The sequence below is a fragment of the Hermetia illucens genome, chromosome 1, assembly GCF_905115235.1.
Source record: "Hermetia illucens chromosome 1, iHerIll2.2.curated.20191125, whole genome shotgun sequence".
Taxonomy (NCBI): Eukaryota; Metazoa; Arthropoda; class Insecta; order Diptera; family Stratiomyidae; genus Hermetia; species Hermetia illucens.
Window position 1 is genome coordinate 141216591 of NC_051849.1, and position 16830 is coordinate 141233420.

Genomic DNA, 16830 nt, shown 5'->3' on the forward strand with positions numbered 1-16830 from the left:
GTACTTGAATTCTACTACACTAAGAGATCAGTGGTCTGTTTGTTACTGCTCTTCCAACAACCACATGTTCTCTCCCAACTCATCTCTCACCTGCCTACTGTCATTTTTTGACAATTGTAAACGTCGTAATTCCTGTTTCTACGTACGTGACAATTCTCTTGTGGTGTGCGAACTCAAATGTTGTGCCTCACATTTTCGCGTTACGCGAAAACAAGAAAAAAGTGATTGCAGCAGTCAAGGCAAAAAGTAAAGCAAAATTGTCGTCCAACGAGCTTGTTGGCGGCGCGCGTCGAGTAAAAAAAGAGTGAAGCCGAACGCCATGGCGTCTACAACAAATAGTGGTCAACAAAATGCCGGTATAAATACTATGGTCGCGGAACGGTCAAAACTCTTCCCGCTAAAAAGTATTGGTGATGTTGTGAAATTGTTTCGATCGCAACTAGAAACACCGGATCCAGATTTAACGCTGCTCTCAATCGTGGCTGGTTACATTGAAAATACGCTGACTTGTGCGGGAGGCGGTGGCGCTGGAACAGGTGGCGGAGCTGCCGGGCAGGACTCGGGAGGACAGGCGGCCTTGAACCTGGCCGAGAAAATAAACGGCTTTCCAGTAGTGACTTTTGAGATAGTGGATGGCCTCTACAAGAAGTTCCAGACGGTGCTTTCCGTTTTCGACAAGCCAAAGTCGGCCAAGTATCCAAATCGGCTGGTGATAAAGAGGATTTCGGATATCATATGGAATTCGTTGATCCGTAGTTCATACAAAGATCGAGCGCATTTACAGAACCTCTACAGTTATCTATCAGGCAATAAACTAGATTGCTTCGGCGTTGCGTTTGCCGTAGTGGCAGCTTGCCAGTTCCTGGGCTACCGAGGAGTTCACTTGGCTATTTCGGAAGACCATGCTTGGGTGGTTTTCGGGAAGAACCGTGTGGAGACGATCGAAGTGACATGGCACGGAAAAGGCCACGAAGACAAACGAGGGCAGGACGTGCTGGCAGGTTACGAGTCTCGGTCCTGGCTCTACTTGGCAGGGCACCCCGTCATTTGTGACCGGTATATGGAAGTTGCGGCGCTGGTCTCGTCTATAAATCCATCTCTAACGCTTACTAGTGAATGCTTAGAGTTAGCTGAACTACAGCAACAGCTTTTATGGCTGCTCTATGACCAAAAGCATTTGGAAAAGTACCCAATGATGCTAGGTAGCCTTGGTGAGTTTGAGGAGGTTTCGCCTTCTCCAGGACGTCCTTCCAGCGAGGAGCTGTACGCGGAGGCTACTAAGTCAGCTCAAAACTATTACAAAAACCATCACGTTTACCCGTATACCTACCAAGGTGGTTACTACTATCGGCAGAATATGTACCGTGAAGCGTTCGCGTCGTGGGCGAATGCTAGCGACGTTATCCGCCTCTACAAATATTCACGCGACGATGAGGAAATTTATAAGGAGTTCCTGGAGATTGCAAACGAAACAATCCCGCATGTGATGAAAACGGAAAGTTCCGGTCACTCTGCGAAAAGCATACTTCGGGATTCTGTGTGCTTCGCGAATTTGTTACGGTTCTACGATGGAATCTGCCAGTGGGAGGAAGGCAGCCTCACTCCAATCCTGCATATAGGTTGGGCGAAGCCTCTCGTGAACAATATCTCGAAGTTCGACTACGACATTAGATCGCAAGTGATTATCAACTGCGCAAAAGACGACGATGACGAGAAGGTGACAGGGAAAAACAACGATGCTAGTGACAAGCATAAGACGAAAGAGGAGGAGACCCCCAGTCAATTGGATGAAGGGAACAATAATTTTATCAAAAGCGATGAGGTGAGTCTAAGAATACTCAGTTTTTTTATTAATTTTTTTGTGGAGACTTTTCTGTTGGTACATGAGCATCAGAACGTCTATTGGAAGAGAAATCGACATTGGGATGTCATTTACGTGGTTTTTTATATCGATCTGATCTGGCTTTCAAAATGAGATCCACTCGGTGCCGGAATCTGGAATAATCTGCGGCGCAAACTACTGCAAGGTCACTCAATGCTGCTGCTAACCGAAATATGAAATGAGTAATGTAGGCCAAGTGTCTAATTTGTGCTATCGGTTGTGTTTACTCGATTCTGATTATCATATCATTGCTGGCCGGTTGCAGTTTGTTGATTAGTTTTTGCGCGAAAAGCGATTTGAGGTTGTGAGGCTGACGTTGGCTTCGGTTGTGTGATGGCTTTTAGTTTTTGGGGCGGTTATTGGGTCGCATGTGCCGAATGTGCTGTTGGGACTGGGTTCGTTGTTTCCATTTGAAATTGTTATCAAATTTCTCACGGGAGCCAATTGGGGTGGAATATTTTTAGCAGAACTAGGTCAGTGGTAGTGTTGGCGAAGGCAAATAAATCATTGCGGGACGAAAAAAGATTTGCAAACTCTCCAAATATGGGTTATGTTTTTTGGATTACTTTATGCGGAATGCTGGAGCAGTGGAGCTCACTTAACTGCAACACGCATAAACGCAAATTTTCTTTGAACGCACGTATTGTTTGAGTCACATGTCTTTTTCTTCAATTTTGTTCTGGAATCTGGTTGATAATTACAACACGTATAAATGCAAAATACTTAAATGTGCAAAGAAATTTTAGGCGAATTTGGGGGCATATCATATACCAGATGTACTCCTAATTAATTTCCGATTTTTGTGTGAATAAAACACATAATTCTAAGGAAACCGTAATAGTTATCCCTTTCTGCACATTTCTGCCACCTTTTTGTTAATTTGTGAATACCACGCCAGTAGAATTGACTGTCTTTGGTGTTGAACCATTCAGTGAGCCATTTCCGCAAATTTTCGGAGGATTCGAAGTGCTTCTCAGAAAGTGCGTGGCCCAATGAGGCAAAGAGGTGGCAATCCGATGGGGCCAGGTCTGGTGGTTAAGCACCTCCCACCTGAGTTTTTCCAGCGTGTCGCGAACGACTTTCGACTTATGCGATGGTGCATTGTCGTGGAGCAAAATCACCTTCTTCTGTCTTTCTCGATATTCTGGTCGGTTCTCCGCAATCGCTCGGCTTAAATCTTTCATTTGTTGTTTGTAGCGGCCTGGTCCCACCACACACACAGCATGACCTTACGACTGTAACGATTTGGTCGTGCCGTCGATGTCGATGCTTCACCTGGACTCACCCACGGTTTGTTGCGTTTAGGGTTCTCCAAGAGAATCCATTGTTCGTCGCCTGTAGCAATTCGATGGAGAAAAGACTTTATTTTGTACCGTTGAAGCAGCATTTCACACGTTACTTTTCGGTTCTCCATTTGTTTCTCGGTCAGTTCATGCGGCACCCACTTTCCGCACTTCTGAATTTTTCCCATGGCTCGCAGACGTTTCGAAATTGCTTGCTGTTGAACTCCCAACGTATCTGCAAGCTGTCAGGTGTGTGTAATCAACAGGGACACAAAATATAGAACGCCATCTATCGAAAAAAACCTGAAATTAATTAGGAGTACACCTGGCATTTGGATTCGGTTAAACGCGAACTCAAGTTACTTCGTTAAACAAATGATAGCAGTTTCATGCCGCACCCATATGCATGTCTTATCTGTCTGTCTGTCATGCGCACTTTTCTCAGAAACGGCTATACCGATTAACACGAAATTTGGTGAGAAGGTGGGAACTGTGAACGCTCAGACATGCAATGAGTGATATCCTTCTACTTTGAGATTTAGGGCAAAAGGAGGGTGTACATTTTTTTCTCACCGAATGTAGTCATGTTGGGTATGAAATGAAAGCTCTCGATTAGTACTTTTCCAAGTCGGTCTTATTTTTTACATTTTTTAGAAAGGCGGGGAGTGGGAGGGGTGGAACGGACGGAAAAAAGTCATGAAGCTGCCTCTATATGGTGTCTAAGCCTCAAAATACTCTCGATATCGATATCTGCTCAAATTAAATTAATAATTGTATATTACCATATTTTTGGGGAAATTGAGTAAAAAACCCCCTTAAGTTGATCCCAGAGATGTAAAAGTTTGTTGTAGTATAGAGTATGATAGGAAGCATGTTATCCCCAAGTTTGATCAGAATCATATGCATATACATAATGGGGTACGTACAAATGAGATAGTTCTGCACTGAAATATAGTCACAGAAGAAGCAAACAAAACCTTTCATACCTGAAGCGCCGAGCTTCTTCCGGTTTCCCGACTTGTTTTTATTTATTTAGTGATTTTTAGTTGCTTGTGTGATTTCTGCTCTGTTTTGGTGGTAATTTTGAAGCCCCTCAAATCCACGTAGTAACTTATTGGTAAATGATCGCAATCCAGTGATTAGTATTTTTGAAGGTCCGATGTTAAAAAAATAGCATCCAATTCATTCAAATGTTTAATAGTGATCATTTCGAGGTCACTTCTGGGTGGCTTCATAAATGGAAAACTGTGGTACCGCCTATTTTATGAAAAGAGACACATAAAACGGGCGGTGAAGTAGTTATTGTTGACCGGCAAGCTGGCAATAATTGATTGGTGAATTTTTGAGCATTCTTAAACTGAGAATATGAAAGCAACTGCATCTAGAATGCGGATGAATCAGTCCTATCCTACAAAGCACTTTCTCGAGGTACTTTAGCATATGGGAAAGACAATGGCCCTTGGATAGAGAAATGTGAATACAGAGACTACGGTTGCTTTTTATGTGCGAATCCAATGGGTCTGATAATCATCTTTTTAAGATTGGAAGTGCAAAACAATTTTACTCCTTTAGAAACAGACAATCCCTGTTCCATATTATAATTAAATTATTTATAGTGCTCAACGCAAACTGCAACAAAATAAACAGAACATTTGTCCATTTTAGGATAGTTTTTTGCATCCAAATACAACCAGCATGATTCTGCCACTCGATAAAGGAATAATAAAGTATTTCGAAACATATTACCGTACATATCTTATGTGAGAACAGTGTTAGAAAGCGAAATTTTGTTGCAAGATTTTGCAAGAAGAAGTTGCTAAACTTGCTAAAAGGTTCTGATGGTTAGTTGCCCCACCACAATTCAAGACTCTTTGTGCTATGGAGAGTTCACATATGAGGAAATTGTAGCAGAAGTGATGGAATGTAACCAAAATAACTGAAGGTGATAACGAAGGCGAAAAATCTTCTGAAATTGAAAGTATAAAACTAACTTCTGCATATAGTGAAGCGTTATCCTGGTGAGCTTCATCAGTCGGTCATCAAATCGTTCGATTTCTTTAATGGCATCACGTGTGGGCTACCAAAATAGAGAAGTTTATAGCCATTTTTACAGCGTTCGCCTTCTATGTTGCATTTTTTGGCACCAGACCATCGGGTTTCTTGCAGAGCACAGATATCAATGCACCTTTTCCGAAGGGCTCTTGCGAGTTTCTCGGTCTTTCTAGTTAGGGTGCCAACATTTAGAATGCAGACACGTATTCGTTTTGATCGGACTAATTTACTTACGTCCTGACACCGTCCATGTGTCAAGAATCCTTGTTCATTTCGCCTAGCATTTTTTCGAGGCTTAGTACTCGATTCGATCATGTTGGTTCTAACGACATTGGATGCATTTTCTTGGTCGGCCGGTCGGTCGATGTACGACAATAGTTGGCCTAACGTAGAATTCTGTGGCACCCCGCGGAGTTGGCTGTACTTAGCGGAGTACATCGATCACCGTGTTAAGTTCCAATTGGCCAAAGTTAAAGCGTTTCGTACTTCACAAGTAATCATAGCGCAATACAGAAGACAGTAACCAATAACAATAAAATTGTTTAGCTTAAATGCATTATAGCCTCCTGAGAACTTTCTTGTTTAAAACTTCTAGTTTACAGTTTTTCATTATGACACACATTTACATAGAATTGGACGTTGGGTTGAATCAGTGGTGGAACATAGAATGATCACATCGGAAATAATCAGGGGTTGCGCCTATCGTGAAAAAAGGCAAGAGTGGTGATGATCATGTAAATCCCGTTCTCTCGTCAATGTGACAGAGTTTAACTGCGGAATTTCATCAGTTTTACGTCAGCTCGACGGTTGGTAAGCAAAATACCGTTCTTATCATTAATGTTTAACACGTTGCCAACTTATGATGTTTCTCAAAAACTTTCTTCTCCTTAAAGTATTTTTATTTTTTTAAAGTTTACTGAATATTTAAATTTTACTTTAATTATGAAGGGCGATACAAAACAGATGGTAAGAAAATTAATGTGTTCACCGCCGCGGTTGGAAACAGAAGAGACCGGCTTATTTCCATGCGGTCCTTACTATCCCAACCAACGGCATTTTTCCACCGCTAATTCTCCACTCCCTTGGTGCGTTCTAAAATGCGTGAGTGGAGAGTTCCGCGCCATCTACCCGTCCGCATCCGCAACATTCGAAATAAATTTCGAATGCTGCAGATCCTGCCGCGCCACATCACTCCGCCCCCAGACGAAACCTAGGGGGTTTCGGCGACGGATCCCGGAACTTCGTTCCCCGTTAATCCACAAAGCGGACACGACGCTGCTTCGGGGCGCACACGGGTTTCAGCCTGGACAAAGAGACCGCCTTTTTGTGTCCACCGATCTCGAGCTGGAAGAAATGTTCTCCCCTCTCGAGAACGCGGTACGGGCCCTCATATGGAGGCTGCAGCGGCTTCCGGACGGCATCCGTCCTGACCAGAACGTGCGTGCATGTGTCCAGTTCCTTGGGTGAACAGGCAGGTGTGGGCGAGTGTCGAGTGGGTGGTGGCGCTTTGATGCGTCGGAGATTGTCCCTCAGCAGACGCACCAACCCCGACTCCGTGAGACCCGATCTCTTGTCGAAGACCGGATCGCTTGGGAGGCTTGGGTTCTCCCCGTAAACCAGCTCCGCGGGGCTGGCAGCAAATTCCTCTCGGCGGGTTGTACGTAGGCCGAGTAGGACGAGAGGCAAGACTTGAGTCCAGGACGGGTCGTCGCGTGCCATAATGGCGGCTTTCAGCGTCCGGTGCCAACGTTCTAGCATCCCATTGGATTGCGGGTGGTATGCCGTAGTCCGCAAGTGTTCGATATCTTGTGTGCGTTCGTTTCGGCTTTTTGTGCAAGTCTAATTTATATATCAGATCAGTTTTGCTCCGCATCCTCGCCGATATTTTTCTAATTTTTTTCTATGTAGAGTCGCATGTGTTTTCCCTAGATGCCAGCTACATTTCCCTATTGTGTTATTGTGTTTCAGGTTTAGTGTGGCGCCACGCCTTGGCTACATTGCCAACGCCTGGTCAATACGACCTAAAATACTACTTCTATTCGTCATCTGCACGACAAATAGGTTATGTATAGACAAAATTTCATGGGCTGATACCTTGGTATTTTCCAGTCTTTGAAAATTTCCTTTTCGTTGAACACACCAATTTCGGGGTTTGAAAGAAGTCAAGGGCAACAGAAAATACATTCAGTTTTTTTAAATAAATTTGTGAAACCTTTCCCACCATTTAATTCGCGGTGGGCTAGTGGTTGGTTGAGGTAGAATGATCTCATAGAGAACGGCTTTACTTTTGAAATGGGATGTTCTCATAGGGAACGGCTTGCATTCAATGACACTATAACATGTAGGAAGATTAGACAATCGTTTAATAAATCATTATTAAACAAGTATTAACAAGTATAAGGTTTTGAGTGGCGGCGCCTCTACTTTTTTAATGTTGTCATGGAAACCTCAGAGATAGCAATGCCGACAACATATTGTGTACATGCACTATTAGGGAAGATAGGTTTATACGCATTTCTACTGTATTCGCGTTGTATGTCGCAGCTTTTGACACCATACCATCAAGTTTCTTGTAGAATGCAGATATCGATGCGCGTCTTCCGAAAGGCGCTGGCAAGTTCATTCGTCTTGTCACCCTGATTCTGCCGCATCCGCTGAGGTGGAGCCCGTTGGATTTTGTCAAAACTTTTCAATCAATCAGTAACGACATTAAATACGTTTTCCTAGACTGCCTGTGGCAGTAACAGGTTCTGCGAAGAGACGAGGTAAGATTTAGCATAGTGGAGTAACTCTAACTGTACTTTCTTTATCTATTTCCCTGATCTCAACATTTTAGTTTTATTTTACTGAGAATTGTACAAAGTACGGTTCCCGAAACCTTCTCAACTCCCCTATGGCCAGATGGCTTGGGAATAGCATGATATGTAAAAGCACAGCGGCGTTTTTATTACCAAAAGAATATTTTTGGAAGCTGGTCAGAATTTCATTATTGTCTACCAATGTTTAAAGTAATTTACAATGGGTGATAAAAGTATTGGTAGATAGTGAATAATTAACATAAAGCGAGGTTGGAAATAGGTTCAAGCTGCCATGAAAAAATGAGCATAATGAAACAACACTAATACCAACCTCTTTGGGTGTGATAGAAAGGAGTACATTTAGAGGTAAATCCATCCGGAACTAGAAGCTGACAATATGCATACCACCGCCAATCATGATGGCGGCAATCAATTAGGTTGCAGCTTCATGGCTGCCAATGGCCATGAATGAGAAGACTGGCCGACGACTCGATTTGTCCAAATGCGAGAGCATTTTTAATGGCGGTCCTGTTATTACCGTTGTGCTCCAGCGGTTTACTCAAGATATTTGTCAACTGCGCAGCCCCCTTTCATTATACTCGAAAGCAATATGTATGCACACTCTGAACAAAACTGATAATTTTAATACTGATGTTCTTTCCCATTTCATCTATAAACCCCCCTTCAACTGGAAACTTGTCTTTATTCGTAAACCCAACCCAAAAGTCTGCCCTCCATTCCGATATTTGTTTCAATGACGTTAATAGTAATATATTACTACATCTTTTAGAAATTGGCACATTTTTTATACCTGAAGCACCGAGTTTCTGGTTTTTAACTTGTTTGAAAATGAAATTGGCACCATCATTTTCCATTCAGTTGCTGATTAGATTTTTGGTAAAAGCAGGCACCAATCAAACATAGACGCAACAATTTCAATGTTATGATAAGAACAAGTCGCTACTTGTGCCACCCGTGGATTATTGACCTTTAACAGTGATCGCACCTTACAAAAATTTCGGTGTGCGTTTGATTGCAAGCTTCGATATTTTATTAACCAAATCAATGTGTGACTTTGTCCTTCGTTCTTTCTATCAATTCGTCAATATGAATCCATTCCTCTGTCATAATATTCTTGAATATGTGATGATAATTCTGATTGCCATCAATTGAATCAGATCAGAGGAAATTTGTTCGATCCCTAAACTTTAAAAAGAACCTTTTTTACACTAGTTGTCCTGGGTGTTTAGTTTTCCTCAATCCGTCATTTGTACAACTTTAAAAACCTAAGAGATTAGATTTTTGTCCGTTATTGGTAGTCTAGCCTAAAATTGATATACACGGGGTTAGTTTTCAATGTAAATATATATTTCGGGAGCAACTTATCCCCTTCATCAGTACAAAGCTACTTATCCCCTTCATCAGTACAAAGCTTTCTACTGATAAAGGGGATAAGTTGCTTCCGAAATATATATTTACATTGAAAACTAAAAATTGTAGTTTGGAGAAAGCTACCCTGTGTCTATCAATTGAAAAGCCCTTTCAAACTTTGGGGCGGCGTGATGTCTCTTGCAACATACAATAACGTAAATGATCTTACAATGCTCACAATATTAGTATTTTGGAAGTACCATTCGCGGAGCTCTTGGGTTACTTTAAATCACCCGTGCTCACTTTGGAAAAAAAAGTTACTGGTGCGTTATAAAATAGATATGTATATTTATGTACAATATGTAACTGAAAGATCCCTCTATTTATTGTAGAATGTATAAATGAATAATATATGATTATTTCCAGGCTAAAACTGAAAACCCAACACTGGCTGCACTCACAGCTGCTTGCGGTGAAAAAATTTTAAATCCTGAGTTTCTCCTCCAAGGCGGAGGTCAACCCTTCGCTGACCAGAAGCAACGGAAGACTCCGGATCCCAATGACGCAAATAGGCAGAGTGAGAACGACTTTAAATCATCGCAAAATTCTATTAAACTGGAAAATAACACAAACAACATTGAGCCTAAACTAGAGCTTAAGAACGATATAATCTTAAAACAAAACGAAAGACTCGACTATGATGAGTACAAACCAAAACGACCGGTGATCACCCTTTACAGCCAAAAGATGAAAGGTCTTAAGGATTTACTTCTTGCGGAAAAGTTAAACACACACGCAATATCATTACAAGTGACGGCTCAATCTCAGGTGGCGGGGAAAAAAGGTCGTGGAGACAAATCACATCATCACAATCAGAATCACAATCACCCGGCATCGACAAATAATGCGCAAACTGTCGTATCTGAGACAGAGACTTATAGCCGTCCAAAACGGACGCGACGCGAATAAGTGAATGAAATTATTGATTCGATGGAGGGAAATTACTATATGATTAGGTGCCTTTTTATCTTGAGAATTCGAGGATATGGTATGTTTATATTTTATCCACTGATTCAATTCTATATTCTGTATATACAAAAACGAACCCTGAAATTTGAAAATATTTACGAGAAATTATTAGATTTCTAAATTTATGGGCGAGATGAATCACTACATAGTATCTCGTGTTTATGTTAGTGCTACTTTATGCAAGCCAAGGTACCATGTGGGACATCAAGCTATGACAAAGTCAATTTGTTACTGTTTTCTTTGATTTTATTCCAAAAATATCAAGTGTTTTTTAACTGTCGGCATACATCTTTCATGCAACAAAGAAATCGAATTGGAAAATAATCGTTCAAACTTTTATAGTCAGAGCGTTAATGAAGTAATGGATCGAGGCAACTTTTGCGGAGGATGCACTGCTAGTTTCTGAATTGTGTGATGTGTATCATAATTCTACCGCCTTTAATGCAGATATCGATAATTTTCTAGAACGCATGGAACTTTATATCTTAATTTCATGTTTTCCAGGATTCACATAATTTATGAAAGATACTTATTTTTCGCATTTTTGGTAAGATTGCGGAATGAACATTGTTGCTCTGTGAAGTATATTTGTTCCAGAAGTTATGTTTTCTTAGGCGAATATATAGGAAGGGGAACTCATTGTTTTTGAAAACTTCAGAGAAAATTATCACTAAATATTTTCCCTTCAAATATGAGAGAATGTTATTTTTTAATAGGTTATTACGTAAACATTGCTCGTCTGACGAGTTCCTTATAGAGTCTTTATTTTTAACTTTCCAACATGGTTTGGAAGCAAAAACAACTTATTAAATATTGAAATCAAATTCTAGTTTTACATACACAATATTGAGTTGTGCGTTCTAGGTTTGACGTAACTTTCGCTTAAGTTAATTGTATGTGCTATTAGTATTTTAGTATTTAATCGTCTATTGCTGGTGGTCATATAGATGAGAAGTTCCGTAGTGGCAAACAAAAACATCGTCGTAAAGCTAAACCAATTTGTTCGAGTGAGTGAGTGAGTGAAGATCGGAAATTGAACAATAATCGCAATTCAAATTCATCTATAGATGAGACATACTAGGCAATAACAATTGCAACACACTCATATAATTTCCATAGTAAAAAAAGACCATAGTTTTCTTCAAATATCGTAGAAAGATTCATTGGGAAGTTAACTCGAATGATTCAGGGTTATTAATTAAATATTGTCTCTGGCTTTTTGGCATAAATTTTAATTTTTAATACACAAATTGCAGCTACGAAGTTCTCTTTGGGCCACTTATAATTAATTTAACGAATTTACTTCTCTAAGAAATTTTGTATTTCATACATTCTTCGTTTTATTTTATTATTGATAAAGATAACTTAGTACAAACGTTGTGATGTTGATTAAAAGAAATAATTTCATCACAAATCTGCAGAAAAATCAAAACAGAACTATTGATGGATGTGAAAGAAAAAATATCCATAAACTCTCTTACATTGTGCTTATTTACAAAGTCATTTTGATGTTATTTTGTTTGTAGTATCATTTTACACATGATTGAAGCTAGAAAGTCTGGAATTTAGATGCTGTGGCTTTACAGTTTTTAAAATTACCTATTGTGTCCACGTTTATTTGAGTTTATTGTTACCAACTTGCCTCCAAATTTTATTCAGCGCCCTGTATCCTTGCGTTTGGAAAAAAGTAAAGAATTTCATCACCGTCAAAGATTGATAGTGAAAAAAGATGCGAGTAATGAACCTGTTTGAGGACTAAAGCATTCTCTGCGTAGCACTGATATTCTATTAGTTATTCAAACAAAACATATTCAATATAGATATTGATATTGATTACTATTCAAATCAACTAATATCTTGCTGAGGTTGTGTTCATAATTAACAAGTTATAAATGTCTTTCGTTGATGAACGCAATATGAAAAGGTCGTGGTCGTGGTCGTAGGTTCAAAATTACAATTTTTTTGTTTGTCACGTTTAGAGCGCAGCTAAAATTGGTGTGGTTGGTTGATTTTGGTCCGGCTCAAGCAATTGGCCGAAACTTACCTTGGTCCCCCTATATACATATTTGTAACATTCTCGTGATAACTGAATTGGCAGTGAATGCCCTAATAGCAGCTATGTACTACAAGTGTCGTTTAAAATGCAGCTTACGGCCAATCATAACTCCAGAATATTAAAAGATACATTTTTCTTTCGGTTAATAATTCGCACTTCTTGACTTTCATAATCTGCAAGTGAGAGGTCAACATTCTCTAGGCACGACATAATTTCCCGAATTGCTTCATTAGTGTATATTTCGATCTCATCTCATCATCTTGTAGGATTGAACGTACTTTTAACGCAAGGGTTATCATCGAACCTCATTATTTATCTTCTTCGATTGCAGTTTTACATTTTATTATTATTACATATTCGGTCGAAGACTTTGTCGCTGGGTCTAAGAGGAATACAGGCCTGCAGGAAAAAAAAATCATTCAAGGGCATCTCGGTTGGAAGTGGTTGCCCTTCATTTTCAATATAACCGAATTTTATATATGTGTAGTTTCAGTTTTGCTTTGCCTTCGCATCTTTCTCCGCTCGTGTAACTCCTAAAACTCTAACGTCAACTACGCTAGCTACAGGTTCTTGCTTTAAAGCAGGTCTTGCGACATTATGCTTTTTTCGTATTCTATCAGTAATTCGGCCTGTTTTCCTAGAGTACGGTATGACGTGACATAGACGCTTGACGTGCTTGTTGCACCCCGGCTATAATTGGTTAAATTTTTAACTTGCGTTTTTTGTCAGCTTGAAACTGATTTTCCTTTTAAAGATGTCGTTCTCCTTGACACACCAGTGCGATTCCTTAGCTACTATATCGCTGAAGAAGCTGTTTTATGGGAGGTTTTTCCCCTTCGGAAAGTAGTTTTGGTATCTGTGTTAGCAACGACAACGAGTCATTAGTTAACAGCTGCCCCACTATTCAGTTCTAGAAATCTTCAGCTATAATCTTCCGATGATGGTCGGCTTGCATTGTGAGCTAGTTTACTACCAATAAATTTTCCTCCACTAACATTAGACTTGGGGTAGATTTATTTTCTGCGCCTTTCCCATTCCTCTGTTCCTTAATTTGCCTGATTCGCCACATCGCTATATGTTGTCCCAATGCTGCTGGACACTTTTTATGAATAAAGGTTTGTCTTTCTTTCTTACTTTCGTCACATTTAAGTCCGGAATATATTGCTCGTTCTATCTGATGACTTTTTCTAAATTTCGCCGATCATTGTATAGTAATGATTGGGGATGATGCCATAACCCTGATGAAGACATATGCATTGGTGTATTTTGGTCCCAATTACTACCTTTCGATTTCCAGTTTTTGGAGACTGTCCATTTTTCGTTGCTGATAAGAATTCAATGCAGGGCTCTCAGATGTATAGTAGGCAAAATAGGAATGCTTCGGATGAAGATATTGGAGCTCTACTTCTCATCCATATTATAGGTGCAGTACCAAAATTCCATTCTCATCCTACAAGTTATAGTAATTGTTAATAGCTAAATAGTCGCTATGTCACATCAAGTTTAGCATAAAGAGGAATTGAAATAGTCAAGATAGCACTGAGAAAGTAGACATTAAAATAATATGCCATATTTTCCAGAAGTTAAAAACTTTAGACTGACTGCGAAATCTAATGCGATCCCTAAAACTGTGGGTATATTGTAATTTGAATTGAGATTCTCTTGCTGAGTAGAAACGTATTAACCTTGCTTGTTTGAGTTCTTTTCTCTTCAGAGGTTCAAGTCAGGACTGCGTGGCAATTGTTTTTATAGGAAAGCTCAAATCCCTCTACATTATTTGCTAGATTCGTTGTGTTCCTGCCTCCAGTTCATTTTCTCAATTACTTCCTTTGCATCAAATTCCTTTTTAACAGTGATCTCTGGAGGATTTTCCTCTTGAATGGTGCGCAGTTTCTTTGCTTATGATTCAAGTTTCCGAAATAAATGAGGGCTGGCAATAGATGTTATAGAGAAAAAATTTCACATCTTCACTGAGTATTCAATTTACTGATATGTAACAGGGCTATCCTTCGCCAGGGATATAGGCCTGCTGTTTTCAAGTGATTACAAACTTATATAATACTTATATAGTTGTTTGCATAACATTAAACTGAAAGCACACAAAAGAGTGGATAGAAAACATGCTTTCTTTCCTTAACCGGGACTATTCTCATTGCGGGATACGTATTTTCTTCAGAACCATAAGCATACACCTTCTATCGGTTCGCTTCCTATGGAATGAATAAGGGAAAACTCGACCATTTGTTTTATTTGAACTGCTTATTTTTAACGAAAGTACTCGCCAATACTATCAACACACTTCCGCCATGTTAATAGTAAATAATTTACCTCTTTGCTTTTGAGACTGCTGAATATAGAAGGCCGATTTTAATTTTATCAATTCGAACATGAGAATTTCCCAGCCCGCTTCATAATTCTAGATTTTTACAATGTTATAACAGAGGCTTAGAGTTAAAATTATTTCGACTTTTATTTGTCACATTTACTTACCTGTTTACAATGATACTACTGAACATATGTAGATTTACCTGAACTGGATGATTTCCTCGTGAAATTATTTTATTTCGGTTCGGTTTGACAAACATATCTTATCGGAGATAAAACCTATATATATTTAAATCTGACGATTACTAACTTAAATTTAAATTATTTTATTGTTATCGTGATTTACGTATTCCATGTTGTATCACATTTCCTTATAGAGGTGCTGCTTTTATGCATAGTCATCTACACTATTTTTTATATTTTATTTTTTATTTGATCTTATTGTATCGAGGCAATTAGCGGATTATTCAATATTAGCTTTTTGTATCTTTTTTGTTAAATTTTTGAAAATTATACACGAAAATCACTTGGTCTGTGGAAGCTTAAATTTTATGAAAAATAGAATACCGAGGGATTGAATAGATATTTCTTGTTTTTGAAATTCTACCTTTTACTTTTATTTGATTATAATTTCGCATAATCTCTGCGCAATATATTTCCACGTTACTTTATGCATAAGCGGAGAAATACTTTTCTCTCCCTTGCTTGATTTCATAACTTTTTTATATTACTTATTTTTGAGAATAATGCAGTATTGTATATGAAGAAAAAATATAAAGATCCATTGAAAACATTACTTTTGTTTTTACTTTTGTGTTATACAGGTCCTTTAAGTTTTTTTGTCTACGCGTGTTGATTATTTTTAGTATATCCATATATATTGGGAATCAGACAAAGTCAATGTTAAACTAGTGAGTACTATCCATCGCAAAGATTTTTTTTAATTTTTTTCAGCTTAGTTTACACATTACAAAGGACTATTGAAAAGTTGTTTCATTAACTGCACGGTAAACTGTAAAACAAGAAGACTGCGTATAAGAGAAGCAAATAGAGCTTCTATACGGGATATTATAGAGTAAATGCGGGTTGGGCACGAGGTATGCCACTGGCTCGTGGCCAAAAATATGTAGAGGAGTTCTGTGCATACGCTTGATGCATTGGTGTGTCGATGTCGAATAGATGATTTTCTTGTATATACGATTAAATTCTGGCAATGCGTCGGGAGACGAACCTACCTTATGTAGTCTTCTTGCCGTAAAATATGGAGTAACAAAAGTAAAATTTGTTTAAAAATCATGTTTATTTTCATTCATCGAAAGATGAAGTAGCTAAATGGAGAAGAAAATCGTTTTATCGTTATTTCATTTTTTTTTGTTGTTTTTGTTAATTTGCAGTGAATTTTTCTTATTTTGTTAATAATTATTTACATTTTAATTATTTCAAGAAAATATAGTTTCAATCTTTTATATTCAAATGCCTGCGTTCGTTACAAAGATTTAGGAGTGGAGTGGGTCTCACGCATATCAGATAAAGAAGCTAACCCGGGGGGAGTGTTGATGGTGATGTGATAGTGATGCTGTCTAGACTAGGCAGAGGGATAAGGAAAAATAGTATCGTTGACAGATTACGGTCTTAACAGATTCTATTTGGGATTTTCACCTCGAAGGAGCATATTGGAAGTGGGACTCAGATAGACAGCATCCCTTTCGGAGTCCCTCACGTTGCGTCGGATGTTACAGGGAGGGGTGTTCTGTCCGTTAGGTGGTGGTTGGGGTGATAACTTCGGGAGTGACGTACGGTTGCAAAAATTGTGTGTGACTGACAGTATTAAAAGACTTTGCTAGATTGAGGGCCACCATAATTCTTCGTAGTCTATGACGGACTGGGTTAATGTCATTGTAAATTCAGAATGTTATGGCACCCAAAGCTGTCGTGGTGCTTTGCGACCTCCAGAAATGGTATTGATAACTGCGCGATAAGATTCATTCAGTGTTGCGCTTTTTCCTGCCTTCAAGGTCGGAATTTATTCCCTAT

At 39.1% G+C, this 16830-nt stretch overlaps 1 protein-coding gene across 2 annotated transcripts; it reads left to right on the forward strand.

The window, feature by feature from the left end:
* The first annotated feature begins 104 nt into the window (after window positions 1–104).
* On the forward strand, window positions 105–15589 carry LOC119650326 (menin). Of its 2 annotated transcripts, XR_005249263.1 has the most exons (3): window positions 105–1822; window positions 9813–10434; window positions 10758–15589. XR_005249263.1 is itself a non-coding variant. In XM_038052985.1 (2 exons), exons 1-2 carry the CDS (start codon window positions 320–322, stop codon window positions 10353–10355), a joined length of 2046 nt encoding a protein of 681 aa, XP_037908913.1. In that variant the 5' UTR covers window positions 105–319; the 3' UTR covers window positions 10356–15589. The 2 variants fall into 2 exon arrangements, 1 of the variants encoding a protein (XP_037908913.1); XM_038052985.1 differs by having other exon boundaries at window positions 9813–15589.
* Window positions 15590–16830: the final 1241 nt, after the last annotated feature.

Excerpts from the sequence above, each read along its gene's own strand:
- LOC119650326 (XM_038052985.1), top strand. The coding sequence starts at position 320 with ATGGCGTCTACAACAAATAGTGGTCAACAAAATGCCGGTATAAATACT. Across the intron at positions 1,823-9,812 it reads ATTTTATCAAAAGCGATGAG|GCTAAAACTGAAAACCCAAC; the intron begins GTGAGTCTAAGA and ends GATTATTTCCAG.